General features: G+C 36.3%; 3 protein-coding genes and 1 long non-coding RNA gene across 7 annotated transcripts in view; 2 read left to right on the forward strand and 2 right to left on the reverse strand.

The window, feature by feature from the left end:
- Positions 1–9,158, reverse strand: part of LOC106663753 (sodium-dependent serotonin transporter) — a 71,134-nt gene extending 61,976 nt beyond the window's left edge. Inside the window, exon 1 of one of the 3 annotated variants that reach the window (XM_014388837.2) lies at positions 9,049–9,158. The gene's annotated coding sequence lies outside the window, so the exon portion shown is untranslated. The other 2 variants (XM_014388836.2, XM_014388838.2) reach the window with 2 other exon arrangements.
- Positions 9,159–12,860: 3,702 nt separating this feature from the next.
- On the reverse strand, positions 12,861–16,526 carry LOC106663787. Of its 2 annotated transcripts, XM_014388880.1 has the most exons (4): positions 16,218–16,526; positions 15,771–15,863; positions 13,162–13,304; positions 12,861–13,082 (listed from the first exon to the last, which is right to left on the reverse strand). In XM_014388880.1, the coding sequence occupies exons 1-4, from the start codon at positions 16,398–16,400 to the stop codon at positions 12,896–12,898; spliced, it is 606 nt and encodes a 201-aa protein (XP_014244366.1). In that variant the 5' UTR covers positions 16,401–16,526; the 3' UTR covers positions 12,861–12,895. The 2 variants fall into 2 exon arrangements, with proteins under 2 accessions (XP_014244366.1, XP_014244367.1); XM_014388881.1 differs by lacking the exon at positions 15,771–15,863 and having other exon boundaries at positions 16,218–16,452.
- Positions 15,882–16,801, forward strand: LOC106663788. The gene is made up of 3 exons (XR_001340089.2): positions 15,882–16,076; positions 16,175–16,656; positions 16,709–16,801. It is a non-coding gene; the product is annotated as an uncharacterized LOC106663788 (long non-coding RNA).
- Positions 16,802–21,012: 4,211 nt separating this feature from the next.
- LOC106663715 (UPF0454 protein C12orf49 homolog) lies at positions 21,013–26,056 on the forward strand. The gene is made up of 4 exons (XM_014388773.2): positions 21,013–21,257; positions 21,314–21,473; positions 25,440–25,588; positions 25,644–26,056. The coding sequence occupies exons 1-4, from the start codon at positions 21,156–21,158 to the stop codon at positions 25,818–25,820; spliced, it is 588 nt and encodes a 195-aa protein (XP_014244259.1). The 5' UTR covers positions 21,013–21,155; the 3' UTR covers positions 25,821–26,056.
- The last annotated feature ends 583 nt before the right edge of the window (positions 26,057–26,639 follow it).

Here is a 26,639-nt window from a genome sequence, read left to right on the forward strand (position 1 = left end):
CCTACAGCGATAACATGTTTGACCATAATCATTGTTATATCGATTCTTAAATTATATAAAACCACTTACTGTTTTTTTAAACAATTTTTATAGCTAAATTGCTACCAAGTATGAAAGAAGCGAGATGAAACTGAGCCATCAACGAACATAATCCCTGCAACTTCTGCACTCTTCTTGATCTTGATCCAAATTATCCTCTTTCTTCTTTTCGTTTTTCTCTATTTTTTATTTTTTTGGTATTTTCAATCAATATAAATTGTAAAATCTATGTACCAATTATAAATTTCTTAACAATAACTTTTACTGTTAAATTTCTTTGGAGTATGAAAGAAGCGAGATGAAACTGAGCCATCAACGTACGAATTATTTTAATGACGATGAACTTCGTGCAAACCTAAATAATGTAGAAAGTTTGCAGGCATTTTGCCCATTCGATTTTGATTTAACATAAAAAAAGTTACTGTATAACTAATCCATAATTGTAAATAAGAAAAATGAAAAGGAACATCAAAGAGGATCAAAATTGCTTATATCAAATTCTTTCTTTATTTCTACTCTTCTTTTTATTTTTTTCTTTGATTTCAGATATTTCTAATTCCAATAACTTATTAAACTAATCAACATTTTTGTTGAATAATTAATTTATAAATAATCTCAATGTAGAATGTAATATGTTTTGACCATCAATGCTATAGATAAAGTATGTGTATATCTTTCCAGTACGTCATATAATAAAAATAAAGAAATTGAACCGTAGATTTATATTAAAATGATTGGACAAGCTAAACATTTTATTACATTTAAATAACTTTTTTGTGACTATGGGTTATTTTTTTATTTATTACCATCGCATTTTTATGGCGATATTTTGTTGGCTTTTTCGTGTTCTAAGAGAAATGTTATAAATAAAAAATTTCTTTTGGGACAATTTCGATTTCAGACATATCAAAAATTATAATGATACTTTAAAAATGATATAATACAATTTTTCCTTATACTTTAAACTTTTATAAATTTATTGACGACATTAAAAAAAATTGTGTTGGTTATTAAAAATAATTGTATATACGAACGTGTAAATCAAGCCTCAAATTCAATGATGGCCTGGCTTTTAGTTGATTTCGTTTAAAGGCTTGTGTACTCACTTGCTATAGTGTCATGAGTGTCAGTTGGAGGTATACTGAAGAGGAAGAGAGGGCCGAACGGTTGATTCCCGAACCTGCGTACTCCTGCCGCCACCTGTGGCTTCATCAACCTCGCATTTCCCCACCCGTTGTCATCAACTTCTTCTTAGACAACTATATACTGTCTTATTATCTAATTCTTAATTTATTTTCTTCAAGACGCCTCTCGGAACGCTTAAGAAAAAAAAATTTAATTTATGAATTTCGGCACATCATACTCATGGTGGTGATTTGACACTTTGCAAGTCTTACGATTTCTTGAAAATTACTGCATGATTTTTTTTATTTACCTATTTATTATATTCATGCTTTTTACATACTTTAGGCTGAGTAATTAAGTTCTTATTAGAATTGAATTCAAAACTATAAAAACCAAGTATTTCCTATGGAAAATCAATGGAATCAACGCTGATTTGACGCCGGTGGTTAGCCTGTGTGTTATTTTAGAATATGTCGTTCGGAAGAGCAAACACTGGAACTGGTCTATGGTATCCAAATGGGAACTGCCTCGGGATTTGGTATAATGGGCCTAACTAACATCACATGGACCTCTGATCCACCACACATCTATCTCTCTATCTTCAAGCAGAATTATCAACCATAGAAGCATAGGCAACGAAGCCTCTTTAAACTTGCAAAATCAATTGAAGGGAGCAGTGGAAAAACGATGAGGATCCATTTTTTGTCAGAATCGAGATTTCGCCAGCATGTGTTGGCTTGTGACATGAACTTTTTTTTACGAGGGTTCGCAACAGAGGTCGTATCAATCCTCGGGGTTCGAAAGCACCAGCTTTTGAAAAATAAGCCCATTTGTATGTCGGATTCGAATGCAGGGCCGCTTGATTCGAACCCGGGACCTTTACCTTACAGTGATGAGCGCCGTGTCAACGCCTAAACTTTTGCGGCCACCGACGCCCCCCTTACATGAACTATTAACCGGCCAAATGTTGCTAGTAAAAATTAGATTCCAGTAAAATTCGCGTTTGAAAATGGGCGGCACAGTGGAAGAACGATGGGACTCCTGGGCGCTTAAGAAGAACGATGAGGATCCATTTCTCCGGCATTTAAAATAATATTATTTTACTAACATATTAACAGAAAAATCTACCCATGCCTAATGTAACGTCCAACGATGTTTAATACAAGAGGCAGTTGAATTTCTATTATTTTCTCGCCACAAATGAGGCTGTTTTCTACACTTATGATGAAAGTGTAGCGCGCAAGTGAGCAGACGAAGTGTGCTCCTTACGCATTTTGTCACCGAAATTCTTCCACAAACAGTCAGAACGCTTATAATTTTTTGTGATTTATATGCAGCGCAAAATAAAAATTATACGGTTCTGCGATTTCTTCACTATCTCGTAACAGAAAACGGGAGACTAGATTGTGTAAAAGTTTTCTTGCCCATCCGTGGCCATAGCTATCTGGAATGCGATAGAGATATGAGCATGATTAATCAACAATCCTATACATGCCATATCTATATGCCACAAAAATGGAGGGATGTGATTGGTCAGAGCATGTGCAAACCCTCACTGTTCATTTTTATAGATTGTAAGAGAGAATTGTTCAAATCGTGGGCGAATTACTTAGTACCGATGTACAAACCGAAACGTCCCATCCCCATAAGAATGATTCGATGTTTGAAGATATTCTCTGATACACCACAGTATATACACCACCGCATTTCATTCTGTGGAGCTTATTATAAGCAGTATTGTGGGTGCCAAAAAAGAGAGCCAAAAAACGGGAACAATTCTCCCCCACCAAGACAGCAGCTTCGTAACTTCTACGATGGGCCCCTTCTTATTAATTTGGAAAAATATAATGACTTGCAACACCTGACGAAGTTCCTCACCAACAAAGATGCCAGGAGGTTTTACAATAATTTAGATAGAATTGCCACAGAAATCAGGATGATGTTTATTTTGATTATGAGTTAGAAGATGAGTAACGTGGAAGTTTTTAGTTTAGAGCTTTTTAACTTTTTCCAGTTTTGTTTTTACAATAATTAGTCTAAAATTATGGCCATAGATAACATTTCAGAATTTTCGTTTTAATTTGTCAGTTCATCTTTGAAATTAATAATCAAATTTCGTAATCATGGTATTTTCTAATTCGTTTCTGAGTTCAAAATGAGGGTTTAATGGTTTTTATATCATGAGAATTTCTCAGAAAGAATCCTCAAATTTATTACAATTATTGAATTAAATATCAAAAAAGAAAATATTTCACCAGTAGTTATGAAAATTTAAATTTAGTGTTTATCAACTATTGAAAAAAATGGAACTTCATCTTTTTCCACTGCACCCTTATTCAATAGTTTTCAACTTCTTAAAAAGAAAGAAGCTGGGCTAACTACAAATAGCCTAACGACACCCTAGCCAAAAAAATAAGCCCAATTTCCTTTTATGGTATAAATAAAAGATGCATTGAAAAAAAAGAACTGAAAAATTTACTAGAGAAAGCAACAAATACTGGAAACGTATGGCAAGGCTACTCCCAAACTACCCAATTGGAGAAAGAGGCTTCTCTTCTCAACATAAAGGAACTAAAAAAATCCTAATATGTCTATTTAGAGGTAATGCTTCAGTAAAATACCTCTTAAAAATGTGACAATCAACAAATGACCAGGATCACTGTTTAGAGACAAGGGAATATCAACAAAAACGTAACCGCAAAAAAAGGACCAAGTTCCATACACCCTCCAACAAAATTAGCTTATCAATGTAATGATATCTACATTGTAGCCAAATCCGTTCTATTTTTAGTCCATAACCTGAGAGAACTCAAAAGAAAAGATAAAAGTTCCAGACTCTTTCCCAAAAAGTCATCCTATCGAAGTAGTGATATCTACATTGTGGCCAACTGCTAATTTTATGAGCAACACAGATCTTTTATTTTTATACGACTTCTGAATGAGGAGTAAAACATCAGGACCATGTTTGCTCACACTTAACGAATGTACTGCAAAAGCAAGGAAATGTGGAATTATACACCATACTGCCAGTACTTCACCCGGAAGACAGCCAAAAGTCACCAATGCTGGCAGTCAGTTTGTCGTCTGGAGCGATGTGGATAGTTCTTGGGATGGGAAGAAGTAGAGAGGGCCGGTAGAGTTAGGATGGGTTGAAAGATTGCAGTGAAGAGGGAACGGATCAAATCTTTGACGAAGGTTCAAAGGTCATTGTGATTGGAGTCATAGTAAGGAGTAGAATTCGTCTGTGGACTTTTGTTGGATTGGTTTGATGTTCGATGGTGGTATTCCACAACTCTATGTCCAGATGGTCGAAATAATACAGAATTTTTTACCGTCAATTATGATTTCGGTTCTATAAAGCTTCGTAGTTGTCCAATCGTATATTTAGTTCGTGTCACCTGAGTCTTGGGTGATGATGCCACGTCCACTGGCAAAGTATTTTACTTGTGTAAATGTCGGTAGATCATCACCCCTCAGGGCTCAGAATTCAAAAAATCGTTTTTTCAATCATGTTTTAAGCATTTGTCTTTTATTTTAACAGTTATATCAGAAGATCTTTCTGTATTAAGTTTTTATTTTGATGGAAAACCTTTCTGTACTCTTTTACGTACGAATTTGATCTGTTTTTTCCAGATATTTCAAACCCGTTGGTTCCATGGTTACTTTGATTTTGACTTTCACCTAAGAAAATAACACATAGACCTCTGAATGTATCGAAAAGCTAAAAGCCGCCTGACCAATATAGAGAGGATGGGCAAACCAAAATGTTCTGAAACTTCCAAAGTAGATAGTGCGTTATCGAGTAGTTACAGCGTCCGACTAATAACGCTAGCAGTTCGAATCCCGGCATCCCATGAATTTTTAATGGATTATAGTATTAATAAAGTACTGTAAAGTGGTTTGACATCTCGTCAACGACACCCAACTGGTAGTTGGAAGTTAAGCCCATCTTTGTGACAAGAATTACCTTACTCTTTTTAAAACTAGATTTACATTAGTCACAACAGAAAACTTGGTCATTTCTCTACTCAGACAGATCATGTTCGTTTTTCTGCCAAGATGTCCAGAAAAGACTTCAAATGTTTCACTAGCTAATCTAGAAATAATGCATGAACAGTATAAAACTTATGTATATCCCTGTCCTTTAACATAAGTTCCCGTCCAACTTCTTATTTTTTCAAACATAATTATTAAGACAATAGGAGTACATAGTAACAACACAACAGAGAAAGACTTGTATATTGATTTTTAATTCGATGGCTTTTATAGGAGTGATCAAACACTTAGAAACTTCAGAAGTAGACATATTTATTATAGAAGTGCTATTTTATTTATTTTATCATTTTTGATAGACGAATAAAAATATTGTGTGTGGATAATTGAGAATACCGTTCCAAGGGGTTGTACTTTTATAATGAATTCGTTCATACTATCGTTTTTAGCTAAGCACACAACAAAATTTTAAAATTGTGGAAGTTGGAAAGTTGACTAAGTAGACGTTGTCATGCCTAATGCACGATCGCCCTGGTCATCTTTCTGGGTCCGCCCACTACAGTTGGTACAACCAAGCACAATTGTCGCGTTTAATTTTTGTTTTTAATCGATGTCATTGGGACAAAAAAGAAAGCATTACGAATTACTTCGTATTATCTTATTTGTTTAAAGAAATTCAACATTCCCTTCTGAAGAAGTAACTAGTATTCATCGACCAATATCTCCATGTTTATTCTACTCTAATCATTTATTTATTTATCGTGAGAAGGAAATCTGGTTTAAACACATGACCTCGGAGGAAATGAAGAATGACTTGATTTCAAAATTATATACATCCAGATTCTTATATCGGCTTGAGACTTTGGTCTTAGATATCCGTTACATCTTGTCAAACCTCTTCCAACCTGTTGATTTCTATTAATGTCTCTTTCTCCAAGAGCAATCTGTTGTTTGTAACTATCGAAAATTGAGGTCTTTTTTTCTACGGTTCGATTTATAATTTTTAAATAAACTATTTAAAGAACAAAATCATATCACGCTGTTTTTCTGAACCTCGATAAGCTTTAATCGATATTTTCTATTTAAAGCATTTTAAACCTTACTATTAATAAGTTTAATGTGAACTTTCGTTTAATGTTTGAATAACACTAATACTGATGGCGAGATCAGTATAGATACTTTTTTCATATGTGTTCAAAATTAAAAAGCTATTAATGGACATGAAATGAATTAACTGGCTTATTAAGCTAAGTGGGAAAATATTTAATTGATCAAAATAGTAGATTTATTTTTGATTTGATTTTTTTACTTTTAAAGGAAATAAACGAAACATTATTTTGTGGGAAAGGGAGAGAGGGAGAGAGAGTAATAACGTAAGCGAGTGCATGATGATTGAATGAGTGAGAGAGATAAATTATCCTTATATGTACATACATATATTTCTCTCACTCACTTTATATGTATGTATAATATATATATAAAAAGTTTTCAAAACTTACGACGGTTTTCCCTTTTGCATCATATCAGGATGCTGGAAATTTATAGCTGAGTCTGATTTTCTAGATNAAGTTATAGTTTCGACGCGAGAAACTAAGTTATTAAAAAACATTTATTTACTATAACTTACAAACTTTAATACATTCAATACAAGAGTTCTATTAAAGTATGTATCTAGTTCGGAGTCCCGAGTGGATCTGAAGTAGAAAAGGGGTCTTTATGCTTAGCTCGATAGTTTACATCAGCATTTATTAAGTTGACTCCAGGCATAATGACAATGTAACATATATATATCGGGTTGTCCGGAAAATAATGCAGGATTTTAAGTTTTCATTAAAAAAAATCTATATAAAATATTCTGTTTACGTTTACAGGATTACTCATTTGTATGAATGTCAACACTTATTAATCCTCTTCCAAATGATATTGTTTGTTTACCTCTGTAGCATTCCGCTACTTGGAAATAATTCAGTCATCCTTATAATGTCAAAGCGAGAATTTCGTACGATTTTCTTTTACGAGTTTAAACTCGGCCGAAGCGGAGCCCAAACGGCTAGAAACATTAACCAAGTCTGGGGCGAGGGTTGTGTTAATGAGTGCACTGTGCAAAGGTGGTTTAAAAAATTTCGGGAGGGAGATTTCAGCCTTGAAGATGAAGAAGGTCGTGGAAGGCCTTCCTCTCTTAATGATGATGTTCTGCGATCAGTGGTGGAAGAAAACCCCAAAACAACTGTTCGAGAACTTGCAGAGCAACTCAAAGTCAGTAAAACGACCGTCGCTGACCACCTCAAGGCGATTGGAAAAGTGAAAAAACTCGAAAATTGGGTTCCACACTCATTAAACGATCGCCAAAAAAATCAGCGCTTTGATGTTTGTGCATCACTTCTTTGTCGAAACAAAAATGACCCATTTCTGGCCAGAATTGTTACATGTGACGAAAAGTGGATTCTCTACGATAACACTAGACGTTCTGGACAGTGGCTCGACAAAGGAGAAGCTCCAATACATTTTCCAAAGCCCCCAACTCATCAAAAAAAGGTAATGGTTACGGTATGGTGGGCTTCATTTGGTTTAATACACTACAGCTTCTTAAATCCTGGCGAAACCATCAATGCTGAATCATACTGTAACCAAATTAATACCATGCATCAGAAATTGGCAGTAATGAAGCCCTCTTTGGTCAATCGGAAAGGGCCCATTTTGTTGCATGAAACGCTCGACCACATGTGTCACGTGTAACGTCACAAAAATTATTGGAGCTTGGCTATGAAACTTTGCCTCACCCACCCTACTCTCCGGACCTCTCGCCTACTGACTACCATTTTTTTAGACACCTGGACCACTACTTACAACACATAATATTCAAAAATCAAACGGAACTGGAAAATGCATTTATTGACTTTATCAATTCTAAAAATTCTGAATTCTACTCAGACGGAATTAATAAGTTACCAACACGTTGGGAGAAATGTATTGAGAGTATGGGAAATTATTTTGATTAAAGAACATTGCTTTAAAGTAACTAGTTTCTTTTTTTTTGTTTAATACCAAAATCCTGCATTATTTTCCGGACAACCCAATACATATACACATACTTACATATATACACATATACATATATACATACTTACATATATACGCATATACGCGTGTGTGTGTGTGTGTGTGTGTGTGTGCGCGCGCGTGTGCGTGATCGTGTGCGTGTGTGTGCGTGTATGTGTGCGTGTGTGTGTGTGTGTGTGTGCGCGCGCTGGTGTGTGTGAGTGTGCGCGCGCTGGTGTGTGTGAGTGTGTGCGTGCGTGTGTGCGTGCGTGCGTGTGCGTGCGTGTGCGTGCGTGTGTGCGTGCGTGCGTGAGAGTGCGTGTGCGTGTTCGTGTGCGCGCGCTGGTGTGTGTGAGTGTGTGTGTGTTCTTTTATGTGTATTTTCATTTCACATTATTTTAGAATTAACGTGAGCCTTTGATGGTAGTAAATAATACACTGACTTATCGATAATTAAGTCTTGCTTATTGTCTTTTTATGTTTAGTACTTTACTACTTAACCGTTCAATTTTTTAAAGAAATTTAAATTTTAGTGATGTGTTCTTGTATAAAAAACAGACACGGCGATTCAACGTTGTAAGGTGAAGGTCCCGGGTTCCTGAGACCCGACATACTCACAAATGGGCTTTTTGTTTCAAAAACACCTGCACACCCAGGGCTCCATATAACCTCGTAATTCAAATATCTTCGTAAAAAAAAATATTTTCCCGTGGACTAATAAAATAATTTACTTTCTTTAAATACTTTTTCCTTTGTGTCATCCGGCCATTGACACTTGAAAATTTATTTAATTAATTAATAATACTACTTACTCCCAATTAGAAGCCGTTGGACATTAATGGAAAAAGTTACCTCTGGATTAAAAATACATTGCTGAAGATTATCTCGGACTCAAACTTCCACTTGCCAACCTCGAAAAACAATTTCGCTACTGGGCGTGCCATCGTGGTGCTCCTAACTACTCAGACTTCAATGAATTACTAAAGTGACGTGAATGAACTTGATAAAGAATTATATATTATCGAGTGAATTTTACCTGAGCAATCTCTGTTATCTCAATGGCTTTAATCGGCCACAAATATAGATTGAGAATTTTAATTAAATTTTTTCAGTAGCACGAAGCTAAAAGTGGAAGTGGATGTCTTTCAAACACTTGTGTATCCTATTTGCAGTGTGACACGTAAAACCTTTTGTGTTGACCTAGTTTTAGTTGGTCACTAGATAACACTTTTTGTTTTGGCTTGAAATGTCAGTAATATATATTACGATGAGGATTGTCTATGAAGTCTTTCTTGTTATGTGTTCTACAGTTACTTAATCTGCGAGATAGATTCTTCCCTACAGTCATCAGATTCGATATGTTTCTATTAGACACTGAATAAATTATTAGAGATTGAATAAATACATGAACATACCGATCATCTTGGTCTGCCTATCCTCGCTGGGTTGGTCTCTCTGGCGTGTTCCGCCATCTTAAGAGATGGGTTTGTACTTTCGCGGTTTGTGCGCCCAAAAGAAACTTGATATATTTACTGAAAATGGGGAAATATAGAAATGCGTCTGACACAACAACCCAGCGAGGAATATCCACGATTAAGATAACTTTGTACTGACAATACTGTCAATTGTCTAAAAGCCCCCTTTTTCCTCTGAATGAATCCTAAATGCAAAATGACACAGGTCTTAAGGATTAGCAGAAAAATGGGGTTTCAAGTTTTGGATGTGCCACGAACCAAGGGAGTCTTCCATGCTCTCCACCTCAGCAATGGCCGGAGATAGCATCTTCTTGATCCTACACTGAATAAATGTTGGAGCTAGCTGTTAGGAGTAATACTGACTCTTTTTTATGTTTTTCTTCCAAACAATATCACCAGAATGATAGTTCACCTTAAGTCTTCTCAAATAGCAACTTCTCCCTTTTTCACAGGTCCTATTAAAGCAATCTTATACTTCTTTGTATTAGGTTCCCGTATGTACTCGTTAGCCCTTATAAGGACATGAGGATCTTTAACGTCCGTACCTAGCCTTGCAGCCCTACCGTCCGGTGGACTGGATGGGTGTTATTGCCGCAAGTTTTAGTGTTTGCCCGAGGGGCCGAGACGGACCTCACTCTCCGCTTGTCCATTCCGGGTGGATGGAAGCACAAACCGTGTGCCTCTCGGAAAGAGTAACCCCATGTGGCTGAAATGCATCAGCCTGGGTCGTCCCGCCGAGCTCTCTAGATAGAGAAGGCAACTCTCTCTCCCGGAGTATTGGTGCTCCTCCAGCGTAAAGACTGCCGGATCCGCTAAGGGCCGCGGTTTTGTTTAAAGTGGAATATCTAACCACCCCCTAGAGGAACACAGCCCTCAGATGGAAACCGATAACGGCACCCCCAAGCAACAGGTTCACACACTAAGTTCTCGCCAGGAGCCTCACCACTAAGCCACTACGAGTCCATTCCCATGTTCGGGGTTTGGACTTGAAGCATTTTCTGCTACCCCATCCAGCTACTAACCACGCCCGATGCTGCTTAACTTCGGTGATCGGATGAGAACCGGTGTATTCAACATGGTATGGACGTTCGCTTTCTGCTACCCTGTAGTTCAGATGGTCATGGACCCTCCCCCGTCTATGCTGACAGGATCTGTACCCTAACCCTCGTGTGCCTCTGATGCAGCACTCGCCGTCCGCTGCCGACCCGGGGGCCAACACTATTCCAGCTTGTGCTTTAGAGAGGATGCCACGCTCTCAAAGCTACGCCATTATGTTGCGCCTGGATACCACCTTGTATCCAACGGTTGGGAGAGGTATCAAGGAAGTAGCCGAAGGACCTGGATTCAGAAAGGGAACTGACCATTTCAGGTTGCACCCCACGCCTTTGCCACAATATACCACCCATTGAAAACTTCTTGGTATATATGTTCAGATGATTGACATATTCTTCTTATGAAGCAACGGGAATACCATCTATGTCACTAATTGTGGCGATATTCTATTTATTTATTAACGATGAGGTAGACTTAGGTTTGGATTCATTGGATGTTGGAGGATTTGGCCGAGCTTCACAGTTCGACTCCGTGAGCCCAAATCAATCTGATGTTGTGTAAGCGGTTAGCTTGTTATATGCCTAGTGTTGATTTTGGTTCTAGTCGGTATCAGAGTAGTGCATATCTTTTAATTTTGTATTCGGATTTCCATGTAAGTCTGCTATCAATCTTTATCTAAGTAAAGTCCAAGGTAGCAAACGTGGCTGAAGATAGGTTGTTGTTTATGTGCAATGATGGGCAGAACTGACGTTTGAGGCTTTTTGGCTTTTTTTCCTTGTCCAACCTGTTCCATCACCGAGTCGGTAATAAGTTCTTCTTCTTCTAAGTACTTCTTTTGCTAGCTTAGGATTGGAATGTGAAAATCAATAGGTTCGATATGTTTCTCTAGATAACATTATTTGTTCGTTTCCGACATCTTGGTCTGCCTATCTTCCTTGGATTAGTCTGTCAGACGTTTCGCCATTTCGCCATCTTCGATGGTTTCTGTACACGTTGGTCTGTTTGTCCAAAAAGATGTGGTATAATGTATTGAAGATGGTACACCAACCCAGGGAGGAAATCTCACGATTAAGACAACTTTAAATGAATGTGCCTTGACAGCAATCCTGTCAGTTTTCCAAAATTGTTTCAACTGAACGACCTTATTCGTTTTGAACGCCTTGGTTAAATAGGTCCGTCCACAGATGTTTTTCTGATGCATTCGCTCGCATTTTGCAAATCTTCAGCAAGTCTATTCCTTTTTTTGTCAACGTGGCAAGAAACCAGAAGGTCGTCGACTTTTAGGAAGGGTTGAAGGTTGTAGGTTCATTCTATTTTCATTTTTCTAAATTTATAAAGTTCCGTTTTAACAGATCTTAAATTATAGCCTGTTTCGTATACCAGGAACACTGTTTATTCATGAAAACAATAAAGAAATCATTAAAGGCAAATTATATGGTACGTAATAAGTGACCTTTTTAACAAAGTACGAAGCCCTTTAAATGAAAGTCACCCCGTCGACATCGTGGCCAGTCCTCATAACTCACAGAGATTATCTTTAAAGTGACGAAAATAAATGATCCAACCAAAGATAATATCTTGAGATACAAACTCGCCACACCAATAAAATGTAATAAACTTGTAAAATATTTCAGCCAAGGGTGTACAATTTATCGAAAATGTATTGTCACGCAATATCCTTCGAAAATAGGACGACGGTGAACTTTGCCCAATATAGTTTTTTAACGGTTTGAAATAAAGATTAAAAATTACTGGATAATTTTGTTTTTCCTACCGAAAATCGGAAGGTGTTTCATCTTTAGAGCTTTATTAATAGTTACAACAACTACTATAGCATAAAGCTTGCATAAGCCATTAATTTTTTACATCCAGCATTAGCTTAAAAGGGCCAATACTGGCATCAACTAAAATATGAATTTTACAACGTTCATAATATAATCAATTTGCAAGAACATAATCTTCTAGTCACAATATGAATCATAAAACCAAGAAATTATAAAGTATACCTAGAATAACTTTAGCTTTTAAAAAGGTTAATTTACATAAATAAGCTGTAATTTGAAGCTAACATGAACAGCTCGCATAGATAGAGAATTTGTAATATATACTTAAGGCAAAAAAATATATATTGCATAATAATTCTAAAAGTTGATATAGACATTTATTAAAAATTAAGCAGACTTCGATTTAATTATAGGAAGAGGTCTGAGAGGTCTTCTGATTTCTTCGCTTTGTGTTTTTTTAATTCTCCCTCGACTTTTCTCCTGTTCCAAGGGCGAACAGGGCCTGGAAAGGTAGTAGCGACTGGAGCCGAGTTCGGTCCGGTATCTGCGACGGACGTCGAACCAGGTGAACCTGCTGAAAAAGCGATACCACTTTGAAACAAACTGGTTGTGGACAGATTGTGGCCGGCGGTTTTGGCCGAGCGGCCTCTCACCTCTGTTGCTGCCTCAAAACGATCCAGTTGATTAAGAGAGGCAGGGTGGAAAGTATCAACAATATCACGAACTTGGTCAAATCGTTGTAAATAAATGGAATATTCAAATTTAAACAAGATATACGCAAATAGTGCGGTTCTGTCTGAAAACAAAAGCGTTTGGTGGGTTATTTCTACAATTTAAACAATTGTTTATACTTTTATAACGCTTGCTTAACTTTTTTTAATTATTACAATTATTTGTATTACAGGTTATAAAGGCCAGGCCAGGCTTTGGACTTTGAACATTGATGGTGTTTTGTACATTTTTTATTATCAGAAGTGGTCAATTTTAATAATTATAAACATCGGGAGATTACATTTTGCGGTCTGCGGAGTGGATGAATCAAGAGTTTTGTCGTTTCGTTCATTTTACGATAGTCCGGTCCGCCTATCCTCGCTATTTCGGACTGTAGCATCTCTCTCACTCATTTTCTCTAGCTCACTGACTCTCTTTCTCCCTCTCCCTCCCCTCTTCCTCACTTTCTTACACTCACTCACTCTCTCTAAGTGAGTTACTCACTTTGAGAGAGGGAGGGAGAGAGAGAGAGAGTGAGAGAGAGGAGAAGAAGAAGAAGAAGAAAGAGAGAAGGAGAAAGAGAGTGAGTGCACTTTCTCATTCTCACTCTCTCTCTCTCTCTCTCTCTCTCTCTCTCTCTCTCTCTCTCTCTCTCTCTCTCTCTCTCTCTCTCTCTCTCTCTCTCTCATACACAACACACTCACACACTCACTCACTCTCTTTCTCCCTCTCTCTCTTCCTATCTGTTTCCATCTCCATCTCTCTCTTACACCCACTCACTTTCTCTAACTCTCTCTCTCTTCCTTTCTCCCTCCATCTCCCTCTCTCTCTCTCTTAAACCCACTCTCTCACTCTCTCTCCCTCCCCCCTTTCACCTTTCACCCCTAAATGTTTAACTCTAAGCTAACTCTTGAATTTTCGGAAAACAGTTGGCATTAGGGAGAGAGAGTGCTATATTTCACAATCTTAGATATTCGAACACTACAAGTACAACAATTATTAATATTAGAAACAATTTATGTCTGTTAGACGAAAATAACAACTAAAAATTATCGGAAACGACTAAACTACAGGTTCAACTACAACTCATCACCCCTTAGACCAGTGGTTCCCAAAGTGGTCCTTACGGACCCCCAGGGGTCCCCGGTATCATTCATGGGGTCCGTGGAAAATTAAAATTGATTTGGGGGTCTCTGAACAACGTCAGGGGGTCCGCGCAAGGTTTAATGTAATATAAATAATAATTTAAAATAATATAATATACAACAGAAATACGTTGGTTATCTATAAGTGCATTTTTAAATCGATTTTATGCGCTCTTTGATTCAGTGTTGGAATTCCTGAAAAGCAAAGACAATGATTTGCAACACAATTTAATTAACTCAAAAAATTACCTAGCCTATATGATAGCCTATGATTTATTTGCCAAATTTAACGAAACTAATTTGAAACTACGAGGTGACCAATTAAATTTAATCAAAACTAAAAGCGTAATATCTGCGTTCGTTGCAAAACTTTTTCTGTATAAACAAAACCTGGGAAGAGGAAAATGCTCTCAGTTTCCAAATCTTTCGAAATTGCAAATTAGAGATGAAGATTTGTTGCTTTCTGTCAACACTTAACGGCTCTTCATACAGACCTGAACCAGAGATTTGAAGGTATTCACTTGGACATTCCCGACTGGATGTTGAACCCTTTTGCACGTGGACAAACTCAGATCCCAAACACAGATGAATCCGTACTAATACAGGAGCAGCTTATTGAAATATCCAAAAATGAGGAACTTAACCAATGTTTGCACAAGGATACCACAAATTCTTCTTAAAAAAACATATCCCAATTTTATATCCTGCATTATGCGTTATTGTACAGAAGTTGTTGACTGCTTTCCCGTCTTCCTATTTGGTAGAACGTTGATTCAGTGCTACCATGAACCTCATCACAAAAAAAAAAAATCCGATTAGAAATTAGTGCTCGTGGGGATTTGCGGTTGCCACTCACAAACATTGAGCCGGACATGTATACACTCATAACATTTCATCACGTTCATCCAAGTCATTAATTTTTTTATATTTTATTTTAAACAAAGGTAATAAATATGATAATTTATATATATTTATAATTTCAATAAATACTTCTTCAACAAAACTTTTTTTTGTAATTTTTATACTATGCATTTACCATTTGGCTTTTCACTTGGGGGTCCTTGGGAAATTTTTGGCTATAAAAAGGGGTACATGGGTCAAAAAAGTTTGGGAACCACTGCCTTAGACCCTGGGAAAAAATGTTATAACTTTACACACGATATGGATTTAATCTAATGAACATCAACGCTGACATTTGTCTCTTTCTTATATTAAAATATAGTAATTCTTTGGTTTGGATTAAGTTTTAATTGTCTTTATACCCATCATATGTGTCTCGAAACCATTTTGTTTTGTGGGGAGGAACAGTTCTTGTTTTTTACAAGCATGTTAATAAGTGATTTCTTTATCATACGAACACGAACTTATCGATGAATAATAATTCTTAACATTTTTACGTTTCTCACCGTCAAGTACAACTCCACGAGTAGATCAACTAGCAGTATCGTTTTCTGCCAGATATCTATTGCGTGTGAGAGGAGAAAAACTGATATCGCCCACTAGAACAAAAATCGGCCATGTCAATTGAAAAATTAAATTGTAGTAAACTTAATACACACAGACACGTTACTCAAAGTAATACTTTATTTTTTACTAAAGTATTTTATTTTTTTGAAAGTTCCGTGTTAACGTTCAAAGAATAGAGGGTATCACGAAGGCTTAGAGGCCGGTTAAGAAGACGGTGCTTTATCATGTGCTCCTACATAAATACTGTACGTAATTTATATGCATATTTTACACTTGTTCGTTATAACGTTCAGTTAATTAAGAGACTTAATCTAATTAATAAATACAACCTTTTTTGGAGCAGAACCATGAAATGCACGAGGTGAAAACGAAAAGTATCGACTCACCCTGAAGATGAAGGACATCCTCGCCCTGCTCGGGAAAGCGATGGACGCCAGTTGGTGAAAAGCCAGGAAGTAGTTGAAGAGGAAGACGATACTCGGTATGTAGGGTATGAACGCTCCCGAATTCGAACGCCAACATTTCAATCCCCATATGCCTCCCATGCCTCCTCGGATCCTCTTTATCATCCCGTATCCCACTTAAACCTCATAATTTTGAACTTATCTCAATTTTGCAGAAAGAAATTTCAAACAGCTGACGGGAAATATAGTCTATTTTTTACCATGAATTTTCTAATGATTTGTTAGTTGTTGTTTTTTTTTCTACTAAATACTACAAGTACTAAACAGGTTTATCTAAACATCCGTGTGAACAGAAAGGAACCACGTGTCGAAAACGACAGCGGCCACGTTTTCTCTATATCTGTCAAAGAAACCGTGCATTGTAATAGATTTATGCTTTGCAAAAGTGTATTTTTTCATAAATTTTGTTGCAGTGATTCTGTGACTATGTCGTGTAACGGAAACTCCATTGATCACTAGTCAAATACAACACAGATCTGATAAAAATCATTCAGAAGGTTGGTCAGCATATTTTTAACACAACCATATGTATTTGTTTAATGTTAAAAAACCCTTTGCATAGTATTGCACACAAATACAACTTTTAAAAAATATCTTCGAGCCGTACATTATTACCTAATGCATATGTATTTTAGTTTGTTTAAATTAACCAAAGTAATGATTGAGAGATTTTTCTAAGAATTCTCGAAAATTTAAAAAAATTCATGAAATCGAAACATTTCGGATTTCTTATCATATTTCTTATCTAAATTCCCGTAATGCTTCGGTATCGTAGAACCTGATGACGGATGAATCTGTCGTCTCTCTCGTCCTAGACCTAGGTCGACCCTGTCCTGGCCTTCTAATGTTGAAATTTTATGACCTGACACTGCCATACTCATTCAAATGCCTGACTAGAGCCACTAAAAAGGTTTAAGCATAAGAATAATTTCAATTAATTAAGGTTTTTAGTTGAGATAAAAAAGTCAGCCTCACGAGCGGGACTCGAACCCACGACCTTCGGCTAGATACGGCTTCGATCCACTGGGACACTAACTTCCCATCTCAACCCCTCCTTTCGAATTTCCCCCCCCCTTTTTGCCATTTTTTATCTCAACCAATACCTTTATATAAGAATTTACCTATATATAATACCTATATATATACCTAATATAAAGATTAATTAATTGAAAAAAGTTATTCGGTCAATCGGACCACGAACTCTAATGAATACTCGATAATATTCTCTTGGTATCGCAGTGGTCTCAAATGTTTTCATTTGGACGAAGTTCTTAATACCATTGCATTTTTTTTCCTTTAATATTAACATTTAGGCTGTCTGTGGTGAAGTATTCAGACAGCCAAACAATACTATGTTGTCCGCGAACAGAAGACACACAATGTAGATTAGCTTTGTCCAACTTGACCCCTACTATGTTGTGAGATTCCAAAAAGGAAACGAAATCAGACAAAAATATAGAAAATAATAGAGGAGACAGTGATTCGCCTTGTAATACGCCCTTGGTTATAGGAACAACCTCGTTAAAATTACTTTGTTATTAACTTTCAGTTTGAAGAGTGCAATGGATCATCCAGATTATTTTTTCACTAATGGAAAGATAATGGATTTAATTTTAAATTAAATAAATTGAGTGCGTTAAATTTGTTCATCAGTGTATTACTTATTTGCGTAGCATGCTGCAAATGATTTATTTTGTGAAAAACGATGAGATTGGTGTAAATTTAAGGCTTGATATCGCTCAACAAATGAAGTTAAGGTGGCCATTTGAAGGATGTCCCTTCGGTTTCAGTAACTATGCCTCCAAACACTTCATTTTCTGATCCGCCGGCAAGGCTTTGGTCGATCAACTTCTTGAAATTGAACTTCTTCTCCCCTGAGTTGTAAAAACCAGAAGAGCACAATAAACTGGCTCAGGTCGAGGTGCACAAGCCCTCGGGGCCGCCTCTTTCATCTCTAGCTCTAATTTCCTGACGGTGCGTAGTGCGCTTTGGAACACCCATTTTGAATATTTTCAACGACATGATACTTGGGACAATAGCATTTTCCAGTATAAGGCGATATCGTCTATTGGTTTTCAGCTAAAATTTACTAATAAATCTGGTACATTAACAAATCATATTATGCTATAATAACAAGTAATCATACCTGTACAACTGATAAATATCAACCTGGAATTGCCATATTGGGTTCCTGCGTTGCGATTGTAGAGGACGACTTCGAACACGCATTTGACTTCAAGTTCATTCGTAATAATGCCATTAAGCATTTTTTTCTGAACTTATAAAGGTTTTTTATTTTATTTTTAATTTCAGGAACGTACGTACCTAACCTATTTGCATTTTTTATATGAAAATAGAACCAGAGTCCAAATCGGTATGCATAATTTTTCGTAGTTACAGTTCGCATGCTTTCACATTCCTGAATTTTAATAAAAATACTATAAGCTGATGTCGCAGGTTCGAGTCCCACTCATGACGCTATTTTTTCATCTTAACCACACTTTACATAAAAATTATCAAACAATATAAAACTACAATACTAAAGGTTGATATTACACATACGTTATATCTGATTTAAACGCCATTTTTATTATTTTGCCATTATTGAATAAAATAACCAATGACGTTGAAAGCGGGATTTTTTTTATTATAAGAGGTGAAAGCTTTATGGTTATATGGACTTGAGTCTGGTTCAAAAACTTTCAAAAGTGAACTTCCGAAGGTAGCGAAATCGGCTTTTAGGTCTGTTTAATAGGAGGATATGCAATATTCATGCTTTTCTGAATAAGAAAATAACTTCGTAGCATAAGTTTAGGTTATTCATCGGCAGTTAAAAGATTGTTTTTTCTACTGGTTGTACAAGGAAATTTTTAATAAAAATATTCTGAGTGAAATAATTACGTGTGAGGAACACATCGTTGCAGATTGTACTAAACAAAGTGAATGTAATTAGTGAATAAACAATAATTGAATACAGAGAATTAGTAAGTAAATCATATATTCTCGAAACTCGGAACTCGAGACAAGAAGAAAGTGGAAATTAGTGCAAGGTCAGTGAGGATAAATAGTGCTGATATTGTGCCGATTGTGATTTAATTGAACATCACATTGTTATATTAAACGGCATCGACACTGCTGACATACCTACATATCCAAACAAACAACGCAAAACCTTTCCGGACCTATCCTATCTACACTACAGCCTAGCCAAAGAAATAATCCAACAACATCTGAACCTCATTGCCGATTGGTTTACTCGGTGGCGGATTAGGTATAACAGGCTTGCAGAAGATTTGCAAAATGCACCGAATGCATCAGAAAAACATCTGTGGATGGACCTGTCTAACCTAAGGTGTTAAACAAATAAGGTCGTTCAGCTGAAACAATTTTGGAAAACTGACAGGATTGTTATCAAAGCACTTTCATCTAAGGTAATCTTCACCGTGAGATTTCATCCCTGGTAAGACAGATGCGGTTCTGTATTTCGCCATCTTCAGCACATTATACCACCTTTTTTTAGGGCACTCAGCCCAGCAACTACAAAAAAACCACAGTTGAAGATAGCGTATTAGCGAAACTCGTCTGATAACTAACACAAGGACGATAGGCAAACCAAGATGTCGGAAACTAGCAAATACTGTTATCTAGAGAAACATATCGAACCTGTTGATCTTCACTCGTCAATCCTAAACTAGCCACAGAAGCAGTCCAACTTATTACTTGACGGTGCACTAAGTGGCAGTTCCGGTTGAACGAGGAAAAGCCAATAAGTAACATTGATGCTCAAACATCAGACCTGCCCATCAATGCACAAACAAGTAACACCTAACTTCAGCCAAGTCCTCTACCTTGAGCTTTACTTAGATAACAGACTTACAAGGAACTACACATACAAGATAAAAATATAAGAATAAGTTCTTATATTTTTATCTTGTATGTGTAGTTCCTTGTAAGTCTGTTATCTATATTATCGTTAAGACGAAAGATATTCACTACTCAGACACCTACTGTTACCATAATCAACACTAGGCATACATAATAAACTAACGGCTTACAAAACATCGAACCGATTTAGACTTACGAAGTCGAATTGTGAAGCTCGGCCAAATCCTCCGCCATCCAACGAATCCATTCTTTTCAATCCACAGTCTACGTCACTGTTAATAAATAAATCGAATGTCGCTGCAATGTACATAGATGCTTCCAGTAGTTTGAAGAGAAGAATACGTCAAATATGTGAACAAGGTGCCTCTGAAATACCAAAACGTACAAATTTGCCTTAATAGGGCCTGTAAAAAAGGGAGAAATTGCAAATTGAGAAGACGTAAGGTCAATTTTCATACTGGTGATATTGTGTGGAATAAAAACATAAAAACGAGTTAGTACAACTCCTAGAAACAACATTTTTTCCGTGTAGGATCAAGAAGATGCTTCATGATCCGGTGATTGCTGAGGTGGAGAGCATGGAAGAATCCCTTGGTTCTTGGCACATCTAAAACATGAAACCCCATCCTCCAGCTAATCCTTAAGACCTGTGAATCCGATATTTTGCATTAAGATTCATTCAAAGGAATAGGACGAATTGAAATCCAAAGTCTAGGTCACCGTTAATAAATAAATGTCGATGCAATTCACCAAAAGCATATTTAATGACGTCTTAATATAATGGTAATATTATGGAATTTTCGCTATCATTGATGATTACAAAGATGTTATCAGTAACCACAGCTATAACCTCTTCCCGCTCCCGTTAACAAGATAAAATCTCATAATATTTACACAATTCTGTTATTTTCTTTTGAAATAAACTTCGTTTGACAGAATCTGTAGGTCCGACAGTTATGAACGTAAATTTGAGAAATGGCATTGACGTATCTGTCGAAGTTTATCAGAAAGAAAGCCGTCCTCGCGATTATATTCACATTTTCCCTTTGCTACTGCGTGCTCAATTTTATTCACGAGGTAGGACAGTTATATTTGACATTTGACTATATATATTTGACACTTTCTTTCCCCAGGTCCCGTTCTCCTCGACTGACGACCTCGGGTCCGCCAACCTCAGGAACTTCGACTCCCTCATCTGGCACTCTGAGCAGGATGACACGGACAACTCGAGCAGCAGGCTCACCACGTGCAGGAACTCGGTCCAAGGGAAAAACTTGATGGTCGACGACAGAGGTCACTACCATTTTTTCTCATTCTCTCTTAAATACAAATGTCAAAACTTTAAACTTTGTTATTGTTTGCCAGAAAAAAATAACACTTTATTCCTTTGTTGACCATCCAAGGAATATCCTATTTATCAGGATTGATATTTTCATCAATAATTTAATTAATATTAATTTTTTCCTTATAAGCGTAGTTTTAAATCAAGAAGATCGATGTTTTGGTTGACGATGATTAAAACATCCATTATATAGCCCAAATCATGGGTGTGCCATGTTCTACCATCCATGATGGTCTACAGCGATTTGGTGGCATTGGAAGTCTCAATTGAAAAAAGTGGTCCACTGCAATGTACACTGGCTAGAGATGATCATTTTACTGCTTTTAATGGCTTCCATGATAGATAGTCTACTTCCGTTTATTACATTTATTTCTTGTAAAAAATTTAATCAAACTTGAAATAGTGACGGGTCAAACCGAGACGAGAAGCAGTAAGCATTTTGTGGCCTGGAAGATCTTGTCTAGGAGGGCACTGGGTTTGAGGCTAGGAGCAAAAAAAAAAGAAGGCGACAGTGGGTTCAAAACAGACAATCAGAATAATAGTTAGTCTCCATGAGTACAAGGAAAAATTGTAAAAAAAAAAGTGTGGTCCCAGTTCGAGTGGTGTTTGTCTAAGGGTGCGGAGGGTTCTTCCAAAGAGAACGCTGCTGAACACGGTACAGTCTGAAGTGTAAGAGTGATCTCATGAGTTTGTTCCTTTTCAATTTCTTTATCAGGTCTGATAATTTGGCACTTCAGACATTAGGTGTATCCATTTATTATTAGTTTAATTTAAATATAATATTTAAATTTAGTGATAAATAGAAGAGTAAGATTACTTGTGTTATCAAATTAACTCCTGTAGAAGCAGGAAAAACTTTATTATTTAGTTCCCATAATATAACCTAGGGTGGAAGCAGAAGCAGGCTTCATCAGGATGAAGAGAAACATTAAAACTACATCGGTCGGCTGGAGTTTGAACAAGGGAACCAATCTGACTTTGTTTCATTTCTCTCTCTCCTTCCCTTTCCAACCTTTCTCCTTCCTATGATGGTTTATTTATACGCCTCTCTCTTATTATGGCAAGCCCCATATGGTGGGCAGTGTGGGGCAAAAATTAGTCATGTCTAATGATCAATGATTGATCACTCAGACGGTTAATCAAGATTGGTAGTAAGTGACTAATTTAGTCATTAGACACCATATGTTATTGATGGCTAAATTAGTCATGACTAAATTTCTATAAATCATGTTCAAATGGGTGCTCAAAAAATGAAAAACACACAACTTCATCACTTTAAAAAAAATTTCTAACAGAAATTTATTTCATCAAAACACCTTATTTAACAAAAATCAATCTTCCAATTATATGAAAAACTACGTCGTTATGAAAAGCCTTTTATATAAAATAAAATGATCCTAGAACAAGCTACACTTTGAAAAGTAAATATGTTTATATAACCGATCAATGGAAAAAATATTTCTTTGAATTAAAATTTATTCCACTTGAAAGGAGAGATTTCTACATTATCTGGAAAATACACGGTCTAGGGTCTAGGGTCCCTAAAGGTCTAGGAGTCTTGATTGTAATAAAATAGACAGGTAGAATAATTATGTAACATTGGTTTTCGTTTGTGATAACACTTTTTGAAGGTTGGCCTTGAGCACGACTCTCGTCTCAAAATTTTTATCTGGAGTCTGTTGCATTTTGGTAAGTTGGCTATTTTAGCCAGAGTTGGGCACCAAATTTGTTACAGCTTCCTTACTGTGGCTGCACGTGCATTGGCAGTAGCTCAGTGTGGAAGGGAGAGGCAAGTGATGGTTAGGGGGGTGCAAATTTATTTATAGATGTTATATTGAGTGCCATGGTATTTTTGTGAAAGGATAAATACCAAAACCAGAAATAAAGGAATACTGGTAAAGAAAGGGAAGGAGAGAGAAATGAAACTAAAAGTCATATCGGTTCCCTTGTTCAAACCCCAGCTGACTGATGTAGTGCTTCTTGCTTCTCTTCTTCCTGATGAAATCACGCTTCCACTAAGGTTATATGTTATGTAAGGGTGAGCTCTAAAGCATTAATCAGAAGGATTTATGAGAATAGTATAATTTCTAGACATACTGCATCAGATCTTCTACTAAAGGAGAGGTATGGAGTAGAATGGGGTTCACAAATCAATATATCGCTTAGATGCTTGTACAAAGGGGGGGGGGCACTTCACAGGTGAGTGCTGGTTTGACAGTTGACCAGTACCATGTGTGAAAAAGATTCGATTGTTTTGCTTCATGTGCCATGCGAGTATCACAACCTTTTCAAATACTGTCAGTTACAGTATGGGGTGGAATCACCTGAACTGATTATTGACTGCACTAAGGTACATTGAGGAAGTTGTTGTGGAAGCTGTGGTCCCATTCACACTTTATTGGGGAGAACTTAATGAATGATAATGCTCGACTGCATGTAGCTCGAGTAGGCACCCATCACTTGGAGGAGTATGGTTTATGACAATAAATTGGCCAGCATGTTCTCCTGATGAATCTTATAGAGACCTTACGGGACATGATAACGAGACGATTACCTCCAAAGCATTGGACAGTTTAAACTGTTCTTGTTGAAGAATGGTATTCAGTTTCACAAAACAAATTCTGGTCACTTATTTACTTGATACCTAGGAGAATTAAGGCTCTCTATGAGGTATACACATTTCTTTCAAATCATCATTATAAAATAATTTTTAAAACTTGTTTAATTTGGTATAATAAGTATGTTGTGATTACTATAATGATAAAAATACATATAGTTTTAAATAAACAACAAAATAAAGTCGGGAGCATCAGTGGCCGCAATGGTTTAGGTGTTGACACGGCGCTCATCACTGTAAGGTAAAGGTCCCGGGTTCGAATTTAGCAGCTCTGAATTCGAACTTGACATACTTACAAATGGGCTTTTTTCAAAAACACCGGCACCCCAAGGGTTGACATAATCTCTGCTGTTGCGAGTCCTTTTTTTTCTCCCCAGATCATGCACCAAAAATGAGTTCACTACCACAATTCATAAATGACTAAACGTGTTTTACCTGATATTATTTCAGTCAGGAAGGGTTGCATGAAAAAAGGGCCAGGGACGGCGGTGGGAATCAAACCTGTGACCGCGAGTCTAGAGCCGAGAGTCATCACAGTCCCCAACTTTTCAACCTTAAATTGTGATATTTACTTTGGAGAACCTATAGTTTATTAATTTCAGAACAATTTGGTCAGTGGATGGTTTTAACACGTATTTTTGTTAAATACTGAAGATGGCAAGGTGTCAAAACGCTTCTGACACCAAAACAGCGAGGATAGATAGACCAACGGTCAATAACAACCAAGCTACACTTTCACCATCTTCAAGCTTTTTTGAAACTTCCAGATTATGTGTACATGATCTATGCTTATATTTTACATTCATTCATTAATAAACCAGAACTGTTCTACTGCTTTTTTCTTCATTATTGCAGTTATTTGGCTAATCCGTACAGGATCCGGTCCTAATCAGTTTGAACTACCAGGACTCCACTGTAAGCTTTTCTAGCATATGAAAATAATAGTTGACTTGGATTATGTATTAGGTAATAAAACAAGTCCATAACATTTTTTGAAGATAAATTAATTAAAATAAGTACTTTTAAACAAATTTAATCAACAATATATGATCCATTTTGTCCCATTGAAATATTTTGATGAGGTCTGCTAGGTACCAAGCCTACCTAGGTACCATCTTGGCCTGCCTACCTGATATGATTGGTCTGTCCAACATGTTTCTACATATCATGTAAAATATTGTTGAATGATTTATCGATCAACCACCAAAGATGCTAAATCCAGTAAAATAGGAGGATAGGCAGACCAGGATCAGAGATTGTCATGGCATAAATATTGAATATTATTTTTCTTCCAATTTAGGCTATGTATGTTCGAGATTTAACGTCCTTCCGACCGGCTGCTGTGACTTATCAGTGCAAAATGTGCGATATTCATGCGAGACTTGTAGAGACAACGGCTGCTGCAGTATATACGAATATTGCGTCTCTTGCTGTCTCCAGCCAAATAAGGTTGATAAGTTAGTTGTACATTGTTTACGATATAAACTTTCTTTTTCCCTTGCAGAAAGCCCTTCTTCAGGGGATGCTTCAAAGAGCTCCCGACACGTTTCACGTCGTCTTCGCATCGGTGACTGACCATTACGAACTCTGCCTTGCTAAATGCCGCACCAGTTCGTTGAGTGTTCAACATGAAAACTCATACATTGACCCATCAGCAAAACATTGCTACAATGATGCATAGCTCCTACAAAAACTAGAACAGAATATTAATCTAAAAATAAAAATGAATATTAAAATTGACCTAGAAAAACAACTTGTAAATGGTGGTGTTTATCATTTGCATTACATTTTGTACATCAGTATTTATTAATTAATGAATAATATATCTGTATTTTTTTAAATAAATAAATAATAATAAAATTTGTTACCAAAGATAAGGCTACCTAAGTTGCCAATTTCATTATTTTTTAATAATTAATCAATGTGGTTTAATATGCATTTTCTTTAATTTTTTGAAGTATTTATAATAAAGTTGGTTTTTTTTCCACATTTCTTTCTTATTATTTTATTACATATTTTACTCTTTTTTTTTCAAAATTATTCAGCATATTTTGTACCAACCCTATGAGATACTATGTAAATTTTTAAATCTTAAGATGATTTAATTAAGAAATCTTTTAGGTTAATTTATAAATAAAAATATCGATGATTTTGGGGGGTGCAACAGTCTTATCACTGGGTTTGAATCCAGTGGCCCTGCATTTGTACCCTGTTATAAACCCTCATAAAAAATTAAAGATTTGAGTAGGGTTTATGTCATTGAATCTGTCGGTTGTCACTTTCATCAAATTGACAATTGACCTGTATTCTGAGATTTTTCAAAATAAATTTATGTTTTATTTTTTACAAAATAAACTCTGATGTATTTGGGAATTTACACCCATCAACAATAATAAAAACATTAATTAATTATTTGTAAAATGTTTTTGTTAAAAAAAAAAAAACACTTTAGTTGCTGATGGGTATAAATTCCTGAACGGTCCAAGAGTATTTTGAAAAC

The sequence above is a fragment of the Cimex lectularius genome, unplaced genomic scaffold (assembly GCF_000648675.2).
Source record: "Cimex lectularius strain Harlan isolate CLEC.00 unplaced genomic scaffold, Clec_2.1 scaffold204, whole genome shotgun sequence".
Taxonomy (NCBI): domain Eukaryota; kingdom Metazoa; phylum Arthropoda; class Insecta; order Hemiptera; family Cimicidae; genus Cimex; species Cimex lectularius.